At 36.0% G+C, this 21,546-nt stretch overlaps 4 protein-coding genes across 5 annotated transcripts; 2 read left to right on the top strand and 2 right to left on the bottom strand.

The window, feature by feature from the left end:
* Window positions 1–244: 244 nt before the first annotated feature.
* Window positions 245–1,112, bottom strand: LOC140876068 (uncharacterized). The gene has a single exon (XM_073279922.1). The coding sequence runs from the start codon at window positions 938–940 to the stop codon at window positions 365–367; it is 576 nt and encodes a 191-aa protein (XP_073136023.1). The 5' UTR covers window positions 941–1,112; the 3' UTR covers window positions 245–364.
* Window positions 1,113–3,264: 2,152 nt separating this feature from the next.
* On the top strand, window positions 3,265–5,001 carry LOC140888654 (UPF0481 protein At3g47200-like). The gene is made up of 2 exons (XM_073296355.1): window positions 3,265–4,038; window positions 4,137–5,001. Exons 1-2 carry the CDS (start codon window positions 3,379–3,381, stop codon window positions 4,881–4,883), a joined length of 1,407 nt encoding a protein of 468 aa, XP_073152456.1. The 5' UTR covers window positions 3,265–3,378; the 3' UTR covers window positions 4,884–5,001.
* Window positions 4,983–9,109, bottom strand: LOC140888643 (uncharacterized). Of its 2 annotated transcripts, XM_073296344.1 has the most exons (6): window positions 8,970–9,040; window positions 8,564–8,658; window positions 7,518–7,987; window positions 6,333–6,737; window positions 5,558–5,763; window positions 4,983–5,360 (listed from the first exon to the last, which is right to left on the bottom strand). In XM_073296344.1, the coding sequence occupies exons 1-6, from the start codon at window positions 9,021–9,023 to the stop codon at window positions 5,121–5,123; spliced, it is 1,470 nt and encodes a 489-aa protein (XP_073152445.1). In that variant the 5' UTR covers window positions 9,024–9,040; the 3' UTR covers window positions 4,983–5,120. The 2 variants fall into 2 exon arrangements, with proteins under 2 accessions (XP_073152445.1, XP_073152449.1); XM_073296348.1 differs by lacking the exon at window positions 8,564–8,658 and having other exon boundaries at window positions 8,970–9,109.
* A 3,894-nt stretch (window positions 9,110–13,003) lies between these two features.
* LOC140876232 (V-type proton ATPase catalytic subunit A-like) lies at window positions 13,004–20,382 on the top strand. Its single transcript, XM_073280140.1, has 20 exons — window positions 13,004–13,314; window positions 14,545–14,671; window positions 14,938–14,993; window positions 15,088–15,144; window positions 15,263–15,374; window positions 15,491–15,528; window positions 15,636–15,737; window positions 15,841–15,897; window positions 15,998–16,069; window positions 16,177–16,278; window positions 16,393–16,455; window positions 16,528–16,660; window positions 17,312–17,418; window positions 17,740–17,934; window positions 18,011–18,097; window positions 18,237–18,341; window positions 18,867–18,964; window positions 19,039–19,117; window positions 19,379–19,467; window positions 19,959–20,382. The coding sequence occupies exons 1-20, from the start codon at window positions 13,237–13,239 to the stop codon at window positions 20,071–20,073; spliced, it is 1,872 nt and encodes a 623-aa protein (XP_073136241.1). The 5' UTR covers window positions 13,004–13,236; the 3' UTR covers window positions 20,074–20,382.
* The last annotated feature ends 1,164 nt before the right edge of the window (window positions 20,383–21,546 follow it).

The raw sequence follows: 21,546 nt of genomic DNA, 5'->3' as shown, positions 1-21,546 counted from the left end.
TTCGAAATTAAATACGAGCAAAAAAGTGTCGATTGAAGAGATGCATGCAAATATGTATATACTTGATTGATCAATACAATTATCATATATATATATATTCTCCACAGAAATTACAGAATTTGGAGAAATCACCTTTCGAAATACAACTATATATCATATTCTTCACATGAATTATTGAATCCCTATACTATATATATTATATGTTGAAGAAAGGGGAAAAAAAATCAAGAAAAGCAAGAAGATATATTAAATATGGACCATGTATTAATTTCCAGTGCCGTTACCGTTAGTTTACAATTACCTGGCCCGGCCCCTAATGAAGTTTGGTAATTAAGAACCAATTTAATTAGTTACAATTAATTAATTATAAAATTACTGGTGATTTCTTGATTTTCCTGGGCTTCCGTTTACTGCTCTTCTTCTCGGCGATGGTGTCGAGCTTCGGTTTCCATTGGTTTCGTCGCACGAGCGCCACCAGCTGCTCGTAGTCTTTGCGCAACTGCGGCGTCGTGATGATCAATGCGTTAGCGGCGGCCTCATGTTGCCGCGCCTGTCCGTACTCTTCGGAAAGTTTGATCCTCAGACTCCCCGCCGGAGTCTTTTCTATGAGAAAAGCGGCGGCGCCGAAGCTGGAGCAGCAGCGCAGGAACGAGGCGAATGTGAAGGTGGACTGGAAAAAGTTAGCCGGAAGAAGGAAATAGTTGTGGCCCGGCTGGAGGCGGTGGTGCTGGGGCAGAGCCGGGATCTCTTGGCCTATGTACAAGCAGTCGGAGCGGCACACCATGTGTTTCGGGAACTCCTCCATCAGCTCTCCGGCCTTGACGGGTCGGTCGTAGATCCTCGTTTCGCCGTCGCACTTTAAGAGCTTTATGGTTTTGATCCGGCGTTCTCCGGGCTGCACGATCCGGCCTCTCATGCCGAAGCAACCCGCAGTCGCCATTTTTTGGTTGATATTGCACGTCGTCGGTCGAACACTTGATCTACATGTATATAAGATTAATTATTTCATGAGACTACAGTTACTTTTTTCAGATGGGATATGTCGATCGACTCATTTCATGAGGAGATATGTATATGATCAGATTATATTGCGTACAGCAGACAATAGGAAGTTGAAGGAACACGAACCTAATTATTATGCACCTGATCCTTTCATTATATACACGTTCACTCATAAATATTAATTGATTTTAAATTATGAAAACTATCCATAATTAATTTACCACAAAAAGTCAACCTAGTCATGTATGTTTTAAAATAGGAATTTTCTTTATATTAATTATTTCAGACTTTGTTTCTAATATCTAAAAATAGATTAAACTAAGTCTCTGTAATTCTTCATGCCATTCAAAAAAAAAAAAAGCATATCTATATACATGAGAAATATATATGTTCAGTATACGATATATTAATTATTCTTGTTGATTCATGAATTTGAGATGATGAAATATGCATGTATAATATGATATTGATGATTAATTGTAATTTGATAAAATAAAAGTGCACGACACTATTTTTTTTATTAAAAAAAAAAAAAGGTAGGTGACAATATATAGATCGAATATCCAGAATATACAAATACATAATGTACTTTGATATATAGAACAATTGAACAAACCAGACTAAAAGAATGACCAAAGAGTGGGGCTGTGGAGCTGGGGCCCTATGTTCACAACTGTGTTATATCTAATAATATAATTCACGACCAAATTAAAGATCGTCAAAGACGTAAAAAACATTAATCTTTTTTTATGTCACGTACGTGAATGCAAGTTGATCTACCAAATGATCAAATCCAACTTGTTCAAAATTCCAATCAAGGAGCTGCTTTTATTTGACTCGTGCGTGCAGCTTTCTCATGTTCCAGAAGCTGTAGAATCAGCATTTTGGCTCCCCGCCAACATAAAAATATTGCATTTTATCCCGCTTACGTTTTGTGAATTAATGAACCAAACAAATTTTATATATATATTGGTCGTATTTTGAATGCTTTTTATTTGCCTGACTATAACATGCATATTAAATATTTATTAATGGAGGACTCTCAAATTTTGAGTATTAATTATGTTCTTGCCAAAAAGATATATAATCAGTATATATAATAGGATCATCGTAAGATTTTGAGTATTGAACCCATGATACAATCTTCTCTTTAATTTGTTTACCAACAAATTAAATATAGACTTAGAAAAGTCTAAATAAAGTAGACAAAAATAGATAGATCCAGAGGTGCAAAAGAGTCGAGCTACTCGTGAGCAGCTCGTGAATAGCTCGGTCAAAGCTCGACTCAAGCATACAATCGAGCTCGAGCTCGAGCTCAAGTTTCAAATATATGTGTTCGAGTGGCTCGCGAGCTACTTGATAATGGGTTGTAAACGAGCCGAGCCGGCTCGCGAAATTTTCGAGTCAGGTCGAAAAAATATTCGATTCGGATTTGAATTTTTCAAACTCTAGCCGAACTCAAACTATTATACGAGCCGAACTCAAGCCTAAAATCTTTTGTTCGAAAGTTCGCGAGCCGGCTCGCGAACCAGCTTTATATAATATACATATATAATATTTTATATAATATATATTATATAAAATATTATATATATTATAAATAATATTATATTATATATAGATAATATTATATAATATATTTGAATCGAACTCGAACTCGAACTCGAATTCTCTATCGAATCGAACTCAAGCCGAAAATAAAAAAATTTCGAACTTCGAGCCGAACTTCGATTATCTCAATTCGAACTCGAGCTCGAACTCGAACACTAAAATTTTGCTATAGTTCGACTCGATTACAGCTCTACTCGATAACACACATATATATAAAATATAATATAAATATAATGTATATAATATTTTTATTTATTTATTTATTCATATATTTTGTATTTATATATATATATATAATTTTCGAGCTCGAGTAGTTCGAGCTATAGACGAGCTCGAACTCGAGCACGAAACTAACTACTCGATCGAGCTCGAATAGTTAAATACGAGTCGAGCTCGATTGCACCCCTAGATAGATCTACCGAGTGTTGTGAAATCACGTGTAAAAAGCCCTTAAAAAACATCGCATATATATACTGCATGCATTGTTTATTGTTAAGTTATAATATATGAATAGCATCATGTATATATATTTTAAAAAAGGTATTATTTTTACATGTGCCTAAGTCTCAAGGAAGGAATAAAACTTAGAACCAATTAAGGAATAGCTCCAGCTCATTGCTTGCATGATTATAGAGAATACATGGGTTGCTTTCCATCTTAGGTAAGACATGATTCTATGTGTATACATATATATACATGAACACACATCTATTATGTACTTATCTATCAAGAGATCATCAGTTGGCTGTCCATTAATCAGTTCCAATGGGAGACGATGAGCCATGTGTTGTCCAAATAAACGATGAGCCATGGGTTATCCAAATAAACAAACAACTGAACAACATGTCGAATACTTCTACTCAATCCGAGCAATGGAGAAAGCGATCCATCTACCGAGTGCCAGCTTGTGTTACCGATCTCAACAAGCGAGCTTACAAGCCACAGCTCGTATCCATCGGGCCATACCATCACGGGGAGGAAAACTTGAGGCCGATGGAGGAGCACAAGCACCGCGCTCTCCTTCACTTTCTCAAACGATCCAACAAACCCCTCCAGAGCTTCATCGACAAGTTGACTCCAGTGGTGCTGGAGCTCAAGGACGCCTATGATCAGTTAACAGACCTCGAGTGGCACCAAGATAATGATGCTTTCATAAAGCTCATGATCATGGATGGCTGCTTCATCTTGGAAATATTGCGTACCACCTCCGAGCCCCAGCCCACGTCCCAAACGGAGCCTACTACTGATGGTGGTGTTGATCAGACAACAAACCACAATTATGCTGCGAATGATCCCATCTTTAGCAGCCATGGCAAGCTCTACATTGTTCCCTATCTGAAGCGTGACATGCTGATGATCGAGAATCAAATACCCATCCTGGTTCTTAAGAAGCTAGTTGACGTTCAAAATGATCATCCCTCAAAGGTCGAATGAAATCCGTTTTTACGTATTATTTAAATGCACTACCCGCTTTCTGTTGATGTTGGTTGTCCTCTTTTTACGTAATTTCATCTGTATTCCAGAAAGGCAAGGATTTGACGAGAGCGATTCTTGATTTCTTTGCTCAAACCTCTGTGAAGAACAAAGGGTTCGACAACTGCTTGCACATATTAGACGTGTATAGAAAGAGCCTACTCCAGGACGTCCACCATCGCGGAAAAAGAAACACAAAACAGAGTACTGATCAACCCCAACATGAAGTTAACCACGGTGGAGACGAGATCATACGGTCAGCCACAGAGCTCATCGAAGCTGGAATTCGGATAGAGGAAAGTGAGACAAGAAGCCTCAAGGACATATCATTCCGTAAAGGGGTTCTCAAGCTTCCGCTGATTGTGGTAGACGACGCGCTCGAGTCACTATACCTGAACTTGATAGCGTTCGAGAGGTTCCATGTGGGTGCGGGGAATGAGATCACTTCATACATTTTCTTCATGGATAACATAATCGACAATGCTAGAGATGTGATCTCGTTGAATTCTTGCGGTGTCTTACAGAATGCACTGGGCAGTGACAAAGCAGTGGCTAACTTGTTCAACTCTCTGTCAAAAGACGTAACACTTGATCCCAAGAGCAGCTTAGACAAGGTGCGTAAGGAGGTTATCCAATATTGCCAGAGGCCATGGCACAAATGGAGAGCTAATCTCATCCATACCTATTTCACTAATCCATGGGCCATTCTTTCCGTTGCTGCTGCAATATTTCTTTTTGCACTCACCATAATCCAGACTGTATACAGTGTCATAAGTTATGTCAACCCCTCTGGCTGATGCAACATTCTAGCTCGGCGGTATTTATTTTTGTGCACGAGTGTGTTTGTGTGTTCTCTGACATTTTGTATTTTTTTTTTTCATATTTGCCTGCAAAAATTTGAGCAATAAACTTGTGGGTTTCATGCCACTTGCCAGCTTCTAAAGTAACGGACGTATGTAAAATGATAAATGATTTTCTTGTCCACAGAGCAACTTTTCCTTCTAGTCCAACAATTCTTACCATTTTCGTCAAAACTAACAAGGAAAAATGAGGGGGGAGGGATCTCTCTGCAGCTTTCCATCAGCTATAACTAACTTCTTCATCTTCTCTTCGCACCAAAAGAGTTGCTCTTTGCTAATCTTCGATGATCGGAGGACCCTTGACAATACTTTCACATCCACGATCCCAAGCACCATGTCCATGTCCATGCCCTCTCTTGATTTCTTTTTGTGGCCCTTACTCCGCTTCTGCAGCTCTTTCAGTTTTATTGCTTTCTGCAATTTTATGGATTGAATTTTATCATGTAATAACATTTTACAATACCAAGAAACCTCAGTATCATGACACCTTACAACCAACCAAATTTTATGTTCTCTCCTCCTCTAATGGAGAAAAATAACCTTAGGAAACCAATCTGAAATGACCAGCATCATGAAGTAAAAGAGAAGTCGAGTCAAGAGAAAGGCTTCACCTTCTCAAGAGAAGATTGAATCTGTTCAACAGGGGTAGCCATTTGGTTTTGAGTTCCAAATAAATTACGCGAGCTGCTGGATTTTTTCTTGTCCATCTTAACAAATTGGTGAAAGCTTAAGATTGAGCTTTCGATTATCCTGATGAAATCTGAGGCAAGTACTATAATATCCGATGCCTCTTCTCCAGTGTTTTGCCCGTCAAAACCTAAAGTCAACAGAGATTGACTCAGAAAAAGAAGAAGCAAAAAAAGGAAAGAAAGAAAAACAAAACAAACTCAGGGCTAAATAATAATAATTCGAAAGGAGGAATTCATCAGCGCAAAAAATAATTGGACGATGAAGAATTGCATCACAAAATTTCGAGGAGTTGAATAACATTGAATTAAGACATCAATAAAACAAGGATGATAAAAGTGAGCATTTTCAAATAATTGTAGTCAATTTCTAATATTTCTCAAAATTAGAAAGGGAAGAGTAGAAAATGGATCAACATTTATTAAATGTTAGAAGATCTGATAATGCTGTTAATATCATCAAGTCCTGGAATTGCCTTCATCTATCTGGGATAAGAACTTGGAAATTCGAAGTCACAATGAACACTGCATAAATATTAGTGCAGAAATAGCCACCAATAGAAATTCCTGATGAATAGGTCAAGGAAATCTGTTCTAGTAATATCTTAAGGTCAGAATACATGTTCTTAAAGCAAGGAAAACAAACAGGAAAAAATATATATGTGCCCACAACATTTTATGTCATTTACACCATCCATACCTTCGATCTTTGGGACCTGGAGAAGTTTGGGCAAAGATTTTCTTGATTGAAAGTAGATCTCTGGTCTCAAACCCACCTCAAAAGGTTCATTTTCAATGAACCTTTGCAACAGAACCTGAAACTGCTGGAACTGCTGAGCACTATGGTTGTAAGAGGTGGAGATTCCAGGTTGGCTAGATATTTTCTGACTCAATTGAGTGTATTGGCAATGTAGCACCTCCCAAGCCAAGCACATTTGAGCCACATACGCAGTTTCAAGCTCTTGTAAAGGGTCATTAACAGGCTGCTGCAAATGCTCATTTTCCTCTTTCGATGCCTCAAATTTTCTCAAAGAAAGGCACCCAAGGGGAGAAGAAAGCTTTCTAGATGAAGACCTTGGGGTTGGAGTTGACAGCATTTGAGATCCTGAGGCATTTTAAGCTTTACTGTGCGTATAGATTTAGAAACACAAAAATAAAGCTGCCTCACCAAGTCCTGAAAACCTATTTCACACAATTTGACTTCCATTTCATGAAATAATCCAATTAATACTTACAACAACATAGTACACCGAGTCTAAAATCTAAATGAGCCGTTGGAACTAAGCATCCTCAAACAGTCACAGACAAATTAAGAATGAAAATTATTAGAAATTTTGAAACAAATTATTATAATCTTCACTGATAGATGATTTTAGATAACAACCATATAAGGACATAAGTTCTTCTTTATGAGCTTGCATATCATGATGGCATCAACTACATCAATACAGAAGTATGAATAGAATCCAAGCACAGCTGAAAAGTTGGAAATAAGCAACAAAACTGAATCGGGCAGTGACCAAAAATCTCAGATATTTTCAAGGCAAAAGCACTTGTTTGTAAATATTTATACTTCGATGCCATCTATGCTACAATTTGGAATTACAATCTCTGGTTTTGGTCTCCTTATTAATGAACCGCATTTTAAAATCCAAACCGCTAGCTAACATTCAGCATATATTCTGTTCACCCTTTGCATTTAATACAGTGATGATATTAGCTTGCTTAGTGATCCTGTAATATAAAGAAAGTACCCTTTTTTTGCGTGAATGCCGTCAGATTGAGGATATACTAAAAAAGCAGAGGTAAAGATTCTAAGCACAAACAAATTAAAAAGAAAAACAAATAAAGATCCTTATAATTTATAATGCCGAAGAAAAATTACCAACTTCTTGCAGTTGCTGGGCAATTGAGCGGTCGAAAAATAGCATGCGCTCACAATATATGTCATACACAGCATCGAAACCAGACCAAAACTGTCGCCCTTCTGCTTCTACGTCCCTCCATTCACAAGCACTGGTACCCCCTTCTTCCTCCTCTTCTTCCTCATCTACCGGAGAACTTTCCTCAGGTATCAACACCATAAAGCTGTTTCTTTTCAACTCTTTCAGCCTCTTCTTCACCTCATTTGTGATGAAATCATCATCGTCATCTTCCATTTCAGCATTTGTAGAATCAACATGAACTGATTTACCCGATACATCACAATCCCCATTCCTGGGCTCCTCTGGCTGTCTCACTGGCTGATCATGATTAACATTTTTTGCATCTGGTTTGTGGGCATTCCTAAACTTCTTCAGTTTGAAGAAATCCATAAATGAAATGGTTGTACAGCTGCTCTCTATGGCCCTTCTCCTGCAAGATTGGCAGATTTAGCATCACCATAACTCTATTTTTCGTTTCAACATATGCCAAAAGCCATATAACTGATTATATGGTAAGACAACAAAATAATAATTCCACAAGGAAAAACAACATGCTCTTAATCTCTAGAGAATCTAAACCCCTTTTGGTAAAATTCAAACGAGATTATAGGGCCCTCAAAAGGCATATGTTATTATCAATGATTTCAACCATACAACGAATATTTAAAATTGTCATCAGATCCACAATCTTTAGTGCAGTGGTGTAGGGATATTTCTCAAACGCTTCTGATCAAGTTAAAAGGCGAGCTTTACGCACAAGGACAAGTCAAGATGTCACTAGGAGTCACCACCACAAAGAAAATTTATAAAGCTCAGTGCTTTTTCCACCCTGAATACATTCTCTGAAAAAAGAAGATAGAAACTCTAAAAAAAACGAGTCCCCGGCCTCATTAACATCTCGAACCTCCACCCTCGGTGCTCCCAGAAACAGAGGAAACCAAACAAGGGAAAAAGAAAATCGACGAACGCAAAATAAAGAAAGAACTAAAAAAAACAATACACTTACGCAACAACAGAGGTAAAGCGCAACAGAACACTAACAAAAATGAACGTCGGAACATTCAAGACTCCATCACGCAGCCACCTCACAGGGACGAAACCCTAAGAGAGAGAAAGACAGCGGTTCGTTGGAGTTTGCAGAGTACACACATATACGGTGGGTTTAACGAAATCCGTGGCATGCAATAAATGCCAGATTTTCACAATTTGAATGTGATTCTCGAACGAGCTTTGGCCTAGATTTTGGTACGTTCGCGTCCCTATTCTTGTTTTCACGTTTATTTCACTATAACTATAATAAAAATTATGTCTTGAGATCCGCAAAGCTGCAGTAATTACATCTTAAAAACAAGATTTGAAGGACAGAGGGAAGGAATTGGTTGGCATTAATAAACAGTACTTTAGTGCATTACATTGGGGAGAGGGATCCAAACAGAGCATATTGTCAGAAACAGCAGAACACACATCGATCCCCTTCGCCGCTGCCAACCTGTGGTTGCTTCTTTTTTCCATGGCCATAAAATCAAGACATTATGAACAGTGAACTTATAATACTTCTATCATATTTACAATAATTGCAAAAAAAGTTTAGTTTTTTATGGCTATGTTTGAAAGTTATTTATCTACATTGAAAATTTTTCTTGAGTTAGATTGAATAGAATGTTTTTATCATAAAATTGATTTGAATGTCATTTAATGAGCGTTTTTGTGACGAAAATTACATACATATTCTCTCATATATTTTAGTTAATTAAAAATAACTCAAGTGAATAATTTTAAAATCGAGTGAATTATATGTAATTTTCAAAATCAACTGCTAATGTGCATGTAATATTGGTTCAAACCTCATGAAATATAGAGACACGACAGTTTTTCTACTTAAATAAGATAAATAATATAGAGATAAGTAATATAATGTAATAAAAAAATAAATAAAAATGATAGTTAAAAAATAAAAATATTATTTAATTTGATTGATAGATTACAGTTTGTTTGATTTGATTGATTAAAATTTAAATAAAATGATAAAATTACAATTTTGTCTTTTTAATAATTAAAAAATATGAATAATATTATTTATAAAGAGTAATTTAGTAATTTAAATTCAATAATTTGATTGATGTATGATAAATAATTAGTAGATGGATAAATAATATGACAAAAAGAACGTGAGATTGGATATGATAAATTATACATATATTAATAGTAAGGAAACCAAACAGTACCAAGTATTCAAATAAGTGAAATTTACTAATACTCAATGTTTTTAAGACCTTACTCTTGTCATTAGGCCAAAAATCATTGTCACGTCATTGTTCAAGTAGCAACAGGACAAACAACAGCAGCAACAACTACTACTTAATGCAAGTTTTGAAGGACGCCAATCTAGTTCGATTCGAACATGTATAATATTTTCATATTTAGGGAGTGTTTGCAATCACTAAAAAAATGATTGTTAGATTTTGGCTTTAAAAAAATCATTTTTGTGTGTTTTTTAAACTCAAATTATGTGTTAACTTATGATTAACTTAATTGAAATCCAAAAGCTAGTCATACGGTGATTATGATTCTCCAAAAGTGATTCTAATAAAAAGGTTAATGTTAAAATTACTCTGATCACTTATTTATCAAACACTACCCAACTTTGATTTTTAGATTTTCACATTTGTTTCCAAACACTACCAACTTTTGATTTTTTTTAAATTTTTTATAATTTATAAATTTAATCACCTATACAAAATCATAATCTTTTGCAAACACTCCCTTAATAAGTTCGAAAGTGGAAGCTATAAGACGTCTTTGATCAAAATTATGGATGCGATGATATTCTTAAAATTATTTATATAAACGCGTGCATATTTTATACTTATTTTCTATTAATTATTTTTTCAATAATTTGATCGAATATATTATTTCATGGTAGTATATGGTGTGTGAATAATTGAATACAGAATACGCTCATCATAGAGTGTAATTTATAAAATATTATATTACCTACATGGATTGATTGTTGCTAGATAATGGGCTAACTGGACCATGGTATCTTTCCTCGAACTTGACGGGCCTTTAAATTGTTATCGGGCCCCGTTCATGATTTTATCAAGACCCAATATATATTTTTACGATGAAATGAAGTTAATGTGATGTGGTGTGATGTGTAAGTATAAATATTGCTCCCTAAAAAAATATATATATATAAATATTGCATTCAAAGGAATATATAATTATATAAAAGAGAATAACTGGATGATATATAGAATATGATCCCACTAAAAAATGATAGGAATATGAATATTTGATGTTGATTGGTTCTAAAGTAAAACCGGGCAAGGACAATAAATCCTCCCACTTTACAAAAGTTAAAAGGTCACTCACTACACAATAGACTTTCCGATATGAATCCTCCAATTTTTTTAAAGTATCTTAAATTTTTTTCTCCCAAGAAAAAACAAATGATTCGTATAATTATACTTTTATGAGGCATATTATTGCCTATTGATGTAGCCAAAAATCATTTGTATATGACACGCTGCTTCTGCAAAGTCTGGAGTATCAACGGATCCTTGTATGTTCCCGATGGAGATCCTCAGTGGGTTATTCCTACGTCCCAAAACAAAGTCAGAGGATCCGGGAGGGTTCCCGGCGAAGGCACTTTGACGCTCAAGTCAGCGATTACTCAAAGAATAATAATCTAGAGTAGAGCGTTATAGTGCTAAAGAAAGTGTATAGTGCTAAAGAAAGTGTGTACCTTAATAATGAGGTGACTTGAACTATTTATAGATATTCGGAGAGTTTCACGGGCTTGAGCCTCTTATGGGCTTTTGTAGAATTCAGGGCTTGATTGAATTAAATATATATAATATTAAATAAGCTTGGGCCTCAAAAATATTTGAAGTGGACCTTCATGATTGGGCTCAGGCCCAGTTAAACTTTTAGGTGTAACCTATCACCTATCTACTTGCAACAAAAGGAATTTTTAGATATTTTAAATATATTATATTATGATGTACCTAATGTTAATATGTTATGCTTTTGAAAAATTATTTATTTATAAATACAAGTATATTTTCTCATTAGAAAAAGATGTGTCTTTTTAGAATATTCAAGACCGAGGTTAGCAATCCCGATATATTTTCTTTATTTTTTTTAATATTTGAGTTAAAGAATGGTCCCAACTTAAAATTTGATCTAAGGTGGAGTACAAGAGTCAATTTGAATACAAAAGCTGTAACTTAAAAACACACTTAAATAAGTTCGTTTTTTTGAAGTGTTTTTATTTTTTAAAAAAAAAACATAATTGATACCCCACGAATTGGTTCATCACATGTTTAAGCTCAATCATGGCCAAAAAACAAGAATCAGGTCCAGATCTAAGTGGTAAGATTGACCCAAGACAGTAGGTGGTGGAGGCTAGATATGTTGGAGTTAGAGCCACAGGAGTTGAAGATGAGCTTATGAGTTGGGAAGTCAATGAGCTGCTAAAGAGGTGGGGATGAGCCTAGGAGTTGAGGATGACAACAACGGAGGAGAGTAACTAGGGTAAAGTCAAACTGAGATGGGCGAGCCTTTAGCTTAATATTCACCTCGAGGGCGAGATCACTTAGCTTCAACCTCGCCTCAAGGGCGAGGTCACAATTTGAATTTTGAACCGCCCCGGAAGGACGAGTCTCGAATGAGCAAGCGTGTGACTCTTACTCACGTGGTCCCTTACGGAATATGTGTGGGATCTTCTCTCCTATAAATATCGGGTTTGCTCACTTCATTTGCAACTTATTACTTTTATTTTGTGGGGCGCCCAAGCTCTCCTCTTCTCTTATTTATTTTTCGACTCTGACTTGAGCGTCGGAGGGGCTATGTCGGGACACCCTTCCGGCCTCATCTAACACTCTTTGCTTGGTTTCAGGTTCACTTCGGACTTGAAGTTTTGGGCTTAGGTTGGATTCGGACCTTGGATTGAACCTTCCAATTTTTAGTGAGTATTAATAAGTAATTTCGGTGTTTGGATAATGTTAAAAAATACTTTTATTTTAATTTTTAAATGAAGTAAGAAGTAAAAATCCAAAAACCAGAAATTATTGGTTTTAAAAAAACAACTATTTAATTTTTTTAAAAAACAGCTTTCATAACCAAACACAAAACTTTTTAAGAAAAATGTTTTTTTCTTTTTAAAAAAGTGATTTTATCTCCATCATTTTTCTAACCGAACATACTTAAGTCATTTACTAGACCACCTCACCCGGACCCGGTTCCATTTATTTTTGCAACTAAAACACGAGTAATTTTATTATGGGACGACCTCATATATTTATATTTATATTTGTAAAAAAGATAAGATAAGATTAGCCAATATGATCATATATATATATATATATATATATTGTATGAAAAAAATAATTTTAATAAATAGAAATATAGAATCGTGAAACGATTTTGGGGTTGAGAAAGAATTTATCAATTACAAGGCACCAAGGATGTTGCAATCCCGGTTCCTATATTTAATTTAAGATGAAAAAAGGATCCCCGTTTGGTAAATCAGCAGCGCCTTGGACAATCAATCACACTTGAGTTTCTCCTGTCATCTTCTCTCCTCATCTGTCAATAAAACTTGATCTGGTCAAGTTTCCCCATTGGAAAACCAACTGAGAGTTCTTTGGCCATCGGAATTTGTTTGATTTGAAAATGCCGTCTGTTTTTGGAGGTCCCTTGACCACCTTCGAGGATGCCGAGAAGGAGAGCGAGTATGGATACGTTCGCAAGGTCTTCCACCTGCTTAGATTTAACTTTCTTAACTTGTTTTACCTTTTTTTTTTTAATCATATACTTTATGCCTGTGTATCCTCAAGTTGGCATAATTTTCTTGATCACGTTTCCGCCATCTGCTGCGCGATACTTCGACTGTTTAATCCTGTTGATTCGTTAGATTATGTAATTTTCTTGATTCCGTGACATGAAGTCGAGTGTTTAGCAGTTCCTTAAAGGTGGAAGTGCTTATTGTTTGTTTGACAGTCGAAAGTTTCTGGCTTTAGTGGTGCCTGTTGAACCAATCGAGAACTGGTACTAAACAAGGGTGATTGGCTTTTGTTTTTCCAACTTACAGAATGCCACCCTCTTATAATTTGGGCAGATCTCTTTCCTGTTGTTTTTCAGACTTTTCTGGCCTGGATCCATTACTTTGTTAACAATTTGTGATATTTTTTACCTCGTTTCTTTTTTTTTTTTGGTTCTGTGGGATTTTCTAACTCAGAACCAGGAAATATTCCATTGCTACTGTTTTTTGCCTCACTTTAGTCTGCACATATGGTTGGTTGCTGTAGATGGTTGCGCATCATTGGTGGTGCTTGTAAATGCTTCTTAGTATTTATGGTTTCGATGGCATCTGTCTTTTCTGGTGTTATCATTCCATTTAACATGTCAAAAAAGAAGGTGTCGCAATCCCAGCAAATCTGACTGAAGGTTCTAGGTTCTAGGTTCTAGGTAGTCTGATGAAGTATGTACTTTTGGAAATAACTCAATAAGTGTAACTTTGGTATAATTAGTGAATGTTACAAAGAGTTGTGTGTGTGCGTGTGTGAGTGTTTTTTTTCTAGTCACAATAGTGGTGTTGATTAGGATTTCATGCTCCATACAATCAGTGCATAAAAGGCGACGTGCCTGAATAATGAACCGAAGTTTGTTTTATGGAAAGGTTTTTTGAATAATTGATTTCTTATGCTCTTTTCTTTCTTTAATTGACTCCATGCTCCTATTGGAAGTAACATTGTCATTGTAAAACATAAGGTAAATTTGGCCACTTGCGAATATTGGTTTTGCCGTTTAATTTTTTATTTGACACTTTGATTTCAACTTTTATTTTTGGATGCATTTCCCTCATGGAATTGCCATCACAAATTTTTTCACACTTGCAACAGTCTAACAGATGCAAAGGGTTTAATGTCAAAATGACAATCTCCTTTTCTTCTGGTGTTACATATTGTTTCTTCATTGCAGGTTTCTGGACCTGTGGTTGTTGCTGATGGAATGGCAGGAGCTGCTATGTATGAACTTGTTCGCGTTGGACATGACAATCTTATCGGCGAAATTATTCGATTGGAAGGGGATTCTGCTACTATTCAAGGTTGGTGTTTTTTGAATCCTTCAAACTATTCTTTTCTTCAATGTTCACCGATCCCGTCCAATGCCAAGCCTTTTAAGACTAGATCTTAGCAATGCCATACTCTTGCCTTTCTGCCGTTGTCCAACATAATCAAGTCTATAAACACTTTTCAAATGAATCAGACAAAAGAGAAAACCCTTGTCTTCTTCCTCATCTGTTTTCAATAATCAAATATAATATGATATCCGGATGATGATTATGGGAGTCATTTTATTCTTTTATTGAAGTTTATGAGGAAACGGCTGGGCTGACGGTGAATGATCCTGTTCTTCGAACACACAAGGTTATTGTCTTCCATTTTTATTCCTGAAGTGTGGAACTTTTGTTTTTTCTAGCTACTTATTATTCACTATACCTACTCCACCAACTTTTTACAGCCTTTATCTGTTGAATTGGGTCCTGGAATTTTGGGAAATATCTTTGATGGTATTCAGGTCTGTAATTTCTATTACTAAAAAAAATGACTTTTATCGTACAATAGTTGTATAGCTGTTTTGCAGCTTGATGTAATGGTGGTTCTTTCTTTTCTGTTTGGTAAAATACTCAATGCAGAGGCCTCTAAAAACCATTGCCATAAAATCTGGTGATGTTTATATTCCTCGTGGTGTATCTGTCCCTGCACTCGATAAAGATACCTTATGGGAATTTCAGCCAAAGAAAATAGGTACTGATTGTTTATTTCATAAATGAATAGATTTAACATCGTTAATTCAAAGTAGAAAATTTGTATTTACACAAAGTTATCCTTGGTAATTAATTTAGTGAAATTTTCAATGGCAGGAGAGGGAGATCTTTTGACAGGGGGCGACCTATATGCTGTAAGTTTGATTGAAATATGCTAATGTACACAGTGAATATCTGACAGTGAAATGCTATTATTCAGTTTGTCTACACTTTGTAATTTGTTGCAATAATCACAATGCAGACCGTATTTGAGAACAGTTTGATGCAACATCATGTTGCACTTCCTCCTGATGCAATGGGGAAGATATCCTACATTGCCCCGGCTGGTCAATACTCATTGAAGGTATTCCATCAAATAGCGCAATTGATGCATATATCTAATATCCCCATCATATTTTTATGTTATAGATCAACTTTATATTCACTGTATTATCTCTCCTATGCAGGACACTGTCCTTGAGCTTGAGTTTCAAGGCGTCACAAAGAAATTTACCATGCTTCAGGTCATCTTTCAAATTATGATTTTTTTTGGGATATGCGTGACTGCTTCATCTGTTGTCGGATGAGTGAAGAGTTCCATTAAATATACTTCCTTATCTGCAGACTTGGCCTGTGCGTACACCTAGGCCTGTAGCTTCAAAACTTGCTGCTGATACTCCTCTCTTGACTGGACAGGTGACCATTCCTACTGAATTATTTTTCCCAAGTTCCCAGCACATCTTCCATTTTCATTATTTTTACTCTGTAAGGGTTACACAAATTGATGCCTTTGTTCTATTCAGCGTGTTCTTGATGCTTTATTCCCCTCTGTACTTGGTGGTACCTGTGCCATTCCTGGCGCATTTGGTTGTGGAAAAACAGTTATTAGTCAGGCTCTTTCCAAGGTGAAGTACATTAATTTTAGTAATCTATTTCATGTGTTGGTAATTTTCTGTGACAAAAATGCACCAGTTATGAAACCTATTTTATTGTGTCTTGTTCTGGTGACATAAATGCAGTACTCTAACTCCGACACTGTAGTTTATGTTGGCTGTGGGGAAAGAGGAAATGAAATGGCAGAGGTATTTAGTTCACTCGCTCATTCAGTATATTGTCATGGCATCTTCATAGTTTAAACTAGATATCAAATGCAGGTGCTTATGGATTTTCCTCAATTGACAATGACTCTACCTGATGGCCGAGAGGAATCTGTCATGAAGCGTACTACACTGGTAGCTAACACCTCAAATATGCCTGTGGCTGCTCGTGAGGCTTCAATTTATACAGGTAACTGAACTGTTATTTGGTTTCTATTCTTAATATATCTGTTTCTTGGAAAATGTTGTTAAAACTTAAAAGTACTTAATCTCATTCATGCGGAAGTGAGTGAGATCCTCTTTATGAGGTAAATTTTCTAGACAAATTCGATCAAAACTTTGTCTATTTTAACCGTACGCAACTTTTTTTTAATTACGTCAAGCCATCACATTTCTTTTAATAATGATGTTAAAACTTAAAAGTACTTAAATCCCATTCACGTGGAAGTGAGTGAGATCCTCTCTATGAGGTAAAAATGCCAGACAAATTCGATCAAAACTTAGTCTTATTTTAACCATTATGGTGACACCAAGGCTCACTTTTTTTCAGTTTCCAGTTGGCTTCATGTTTTATTGATTATATTTTATTACATTTTCATATGGCTTGTAGTGACTGTAAGTTATAGTAAACTATGATTCTCAATCTTCTTAATTCTTAAGCCCTACTTGCTGGAGTGACTTGCTTTTCATTCTACACGTACATATTTGGAGATGTGTGTTACCTCGAAAGAAAAAGAAAGAATCATGGATCAAGTCCATCTCCGTCACTGCAGTCCTCTTTAACCATTAAACGATGGTTTTGTGGAGTAACTCGTGATAATCTTGACTTTTGGATGTTCAGGAATCACAATAGCTGAATATTTTAGAGATATGGGTTACAATGTCAGTATGATGGCGGATTCGACATCTCGATGGGCAGAGGCATTGCGTGAAATTTCTGGTCGATTGGTATGTATCATTTAATTTCTCCACCATAATAATTGGCTTAAGGCAGCGGTCATTGTTAAAACCTCCGCGGACCTGAATTTTTTGAGAATTTTTAATGCAGAAATGCTTTTAAATATCATACTGAATGCATAAGAATATTATCTTTATGCGCAATAATGGTAATTGTTATTATTGACCATAAAACAAGGTGGAAAAACTGTCAGCCAAATGCACAACATTTACTGTGTTTAGTTAACAGAGACTGGAGACATTAACCAACATTTTTCTCATTTCATGTTTAAACGCACTTTTCTTCGGGTTTTTTTTTTTCTCTTTTTACAGGCAGAAATGCCTGCCGACAGTGGATATCCTGCTTATTTAGCGGCACGTCTGGCATCCTTCTATGAGCGTGCTGGTAAAGTGAAATGTCTTGGTGGACCTGAAAGAACTGGAAGTGTGACAATTGTTGGAGCTGTCTCTCCTCCAGGAGGAGATTTCTCAGACCCTGTTACATCTGCAACTCTCAGTATTGTTCAGGTATTAATCCAGATACTGAACAACTTGAAATTATTCTGCGATACATTCTACACAGCAATATATTGCCTTGTTTCAGGTTTTCTGGGGTCTTGATAAAAAATTGGCTCAGAGGAAGCATTTCCCTTCTGTAAATTGGCTTATATCTTATTCAAAATATTCTGGGGTATGTTTTATTTCTTCCAATTATATTTATAGCCTTTTGAGTTTTGAATAATATTGTGTATTTTTTTTGCCACTCTGTTTATGATTGATCCTTACTTGAAATATTTTTTGAACACACCGAAATTCTGAACCTTTTCAAGGCACTGGAGTCCTTTTATGAGAAGTTCGATCCAGATTTCATTGATATCAGGACAAAAGCACGTGAAGTGCTGCAAAGAGAGGATGATTTGAATGAGATTGTGCAGGTTCGTGCTTATTTTAGTTTTGAATTTGCATTTCCATTATAAGTAGGGGGCAAACTATTGAGCTTCTGATGAGACGCTGAGAGAACTCAACTGTGTCTGTGTTTTACATTTCTGGTGGGCAGAATGGTATCACTGAATGCCTTGGCTTGTGTCTCTTTTGGAACAATTTGGAGACTCTACTAAAGGGACATTATTAGCACGTGGAATAAACTAACCTGCACATTCTTTTTCCAATGTTTGGTGGTTACTGCCACCATCAGAAATATGAAGTTTCAATTAGAATGCATATATTTAGAGTTATGAAGCGATCCCTTAAATTGCCCTTGCATATCTTGAATTTGGTTTTTGTTTGGCAATTAACTGTTGCATTTGATTTATACTCAGACAAATGATGCAGATTCCACTTTGTATCTTTAACTTTGCAAGCTGTAGAAATATGATACGAGAAAAGAAAATGGGAGGCTTAAACATCATATTTGAGCTTTAGGATATTTGATTAAAGTCTGGTTATTTTGCTTCTTGCAGCTAGTTGGAAAAGATGCTTTAGCTGAAACAGATAAAATTACCCTGGAAACTGCAAAGCTTTTGAGGGAGGACTATCTCGCACAGAATGCTTTTACTCCGTTAGTGGTTGCTTACATATTTTGACTTGGTATTATTCCCCTTGAAAGTTATTTACATGTTTAATTGGTGACAGGTATGATAAATTTTGCCCGTTCTACAAATCTGTTTGGATGATGCGCAACATTATTCATTTCTATAATTTAGCTAATCAGGTAAAGTAGCTAGTGCATGGATTTTAATGATTCTCGTTTTGATTTTCCGTAAAGAGTTGTTGTAAAAGTAAATAAGTCATATATATATCTGAAGAAAACCTTCATTTATTCTGTTTCCCTGACCTAAAAGATTCCCTAATTAGTATCATGAGTCATGACTACTATGTTATGGAGAACTGTTCAAGATACATTACTTGAGAACTATTTATTTTTGGCATATTAACCAGCAGCTATTGCTTTGAAATGTGATTCCCTATGCAGGCAGTGGAGCGAGGAGCTGGCATGGATGGGCAGAAGATAACTTACACCCTCATCAAGCATCGCCTAGGAGATTTGTTTTATCGTCTAGTGTAAGTGAAACCATTAATAAGCAAAAACCAGTTAACACTGTCCAACATAATTAATATAATTTGATGTTTAGTTTGTAATTTTTCGACAAATTGGTGATCTAGCTTTTAAAAGCATTGGCTATTTGATTTGATTTGATTATTTTTTTAAAAAAAACTGAGTAGACGAGTAAGCCAAATGGGGTAAAAGGTTCGTTCTTGAACATGTTCTGTTGGGGTAATTCAGTGTTTTTGGTTCAGTTTGTTTGGTTTGTGCATCTTGGTTCAGTTTGTTTGTGCTTAAAATTTGTTCACTTAGTACAGTTTGGAGGTAAGTTTTGTTTGGTTGGTGACCAAAATGACCAATTGCACTCACCCGTAATCATCAGCAAGGAACAAAACTTTGTGATGTGTATGAAAATTTAGAGGGGTGAAAAACCTTGTACTGCAGTGTACATTATATGGAGCTTGTGTATTTATGATCATTCTGACTTCTCTTCGCTTCAATGATGCAGGTCTCAAAAATTTGAGGATCCTGCAGAAGGCGAGGAAACCCTGGTCACAAAGTTTAAGAAACTTTATGATGATTTGACTGCTGGTTTCCGCAATCTTGAGGATGAAACCAGGTGAAATCTATCAGTATTTATTGAGGAAATTCATATACAGTGGCAAGAAAAAAAAGAGATCTGCGGGGTTCTTTGTCTGGTCCAATATGGTTTTTTTAGCTTGTACTTTTACGAGTGCCCCATGTTTTGGTGAGTAATAAGAGGGCATCAGCCAAGAGATACATTGTGTTAGTTCTATTGTGGCTTGAATAAGCTGTAGATGTGCAATTATTTATCCATATAAACAATTGATTCAAACAAGCAAGTGTTGTTACTGAAAGTGGGTTCCTAAAGAATTCGAGGGTGAATGGTAAGAAAAATTTTCAATGTTTTATTTTCATTTGGAAACATTTTGTGGAATATAGCAAATTTCAATTCGTGGTTACCAATATATTTCCAATAACTCAGTTCGTCCCCAAAAAACAACAAATTTATGTTTTTTGTAATGATATTAATGTTACGCAGTATTGTTTTTTTGACCAAACTGGGAATTTATATAAACTTATGTCTCAGAAAAGAAGTGCAACAAATATATTGGGTCAAAAGATTTTGCAGTTGTTCATGGCCATTTTCAGTTCGAATAACCCTCCGTAAACTTCACACAAGAATCAAGATGAGATTAATCGCCCGCAATTTTTCTTCGCCTTTGCAAACTAATGAAGTTAAAGGAAAAAATATGTTATCAAAACGCCTATGAGCTCAAACCCATCAAGAGTATATTACCATCACATCTCTATCATGCAAGCATTTGTTGAGTGGTGGTGCTGAAGCAACGATTTGTGTCGGAACAGTTGTTTAATTCCAAATTCTCCGACATATTTCTTTGTTCGAGTCAATTTTGTTCATTTTTCGTCTACTAGTCAACTCATGCATGCTTCTTATAGAGTTTGCCCACCGGTTTTTTCGGACAGATGGTTTTGATCAAGTTTAACCTCAAAGAAATTCAGGTAGATTCTTTCATGTCAAATATATGAAGCTGACTGGTAGACAAACAAACACATGCACAGACCGTTTGGTTATATATGATGAAAAAACCAAAAAAGAATGCGTGGGATGGAGGAAAATGGCTTCTCCGATAACTTCGACTCCACCAACACCTGAAGAAGAAGACGACGATGGCAATTTACCCGTCAGTGTAGGACCTGATCATCACAGGTACTCGTTCCCCTTCGACCACCACTCTCTGCTAACCGAAAACGTCTTCGCTTCCTCATGGTCAGCGTTTTCCTTGGATTATGATCACACCTCCCATCATGAAAACCCCTCTTGTCTGCTGCAATTGTAAGCGTCCATTCGTCTATTCTTAGCCTCTTGATTTGCTTCCTTGAACTGTATACGTTTGCATCGCTCACTATTACACATTTGAAACATTTTTTTTAGTCAGATTTTACTTGCTTGAATAATTGTTGCCTTTATCTGCTTTCATTTTGAGAAATGCAGGTTACAGTGTTTGGTGTTGAAATGTAGATGCTGTTGGCCCTCTGTTTGAGAAATCACA

Source organism: Henckelia pumila, chromosome 1, assembly GCF_033568475.1.
Source record: "Henckelia pumila isolate YLH828 chromosome 1, ASM3356847v2, whole genome shotgun sequence".
Classification (NCBI taxonomy): Eukaryota; Viridiplantae; Streptophyta; class Magnoliopsida; order Lamiales; family Gesneriaceae; genus Henckelia; species Henckelia pumila.
The sequence above is the reverse complement of the archived record's forward strand: the minus strand, read 5'-3'. Positions and strand labels throughout refer to the sequence as shown.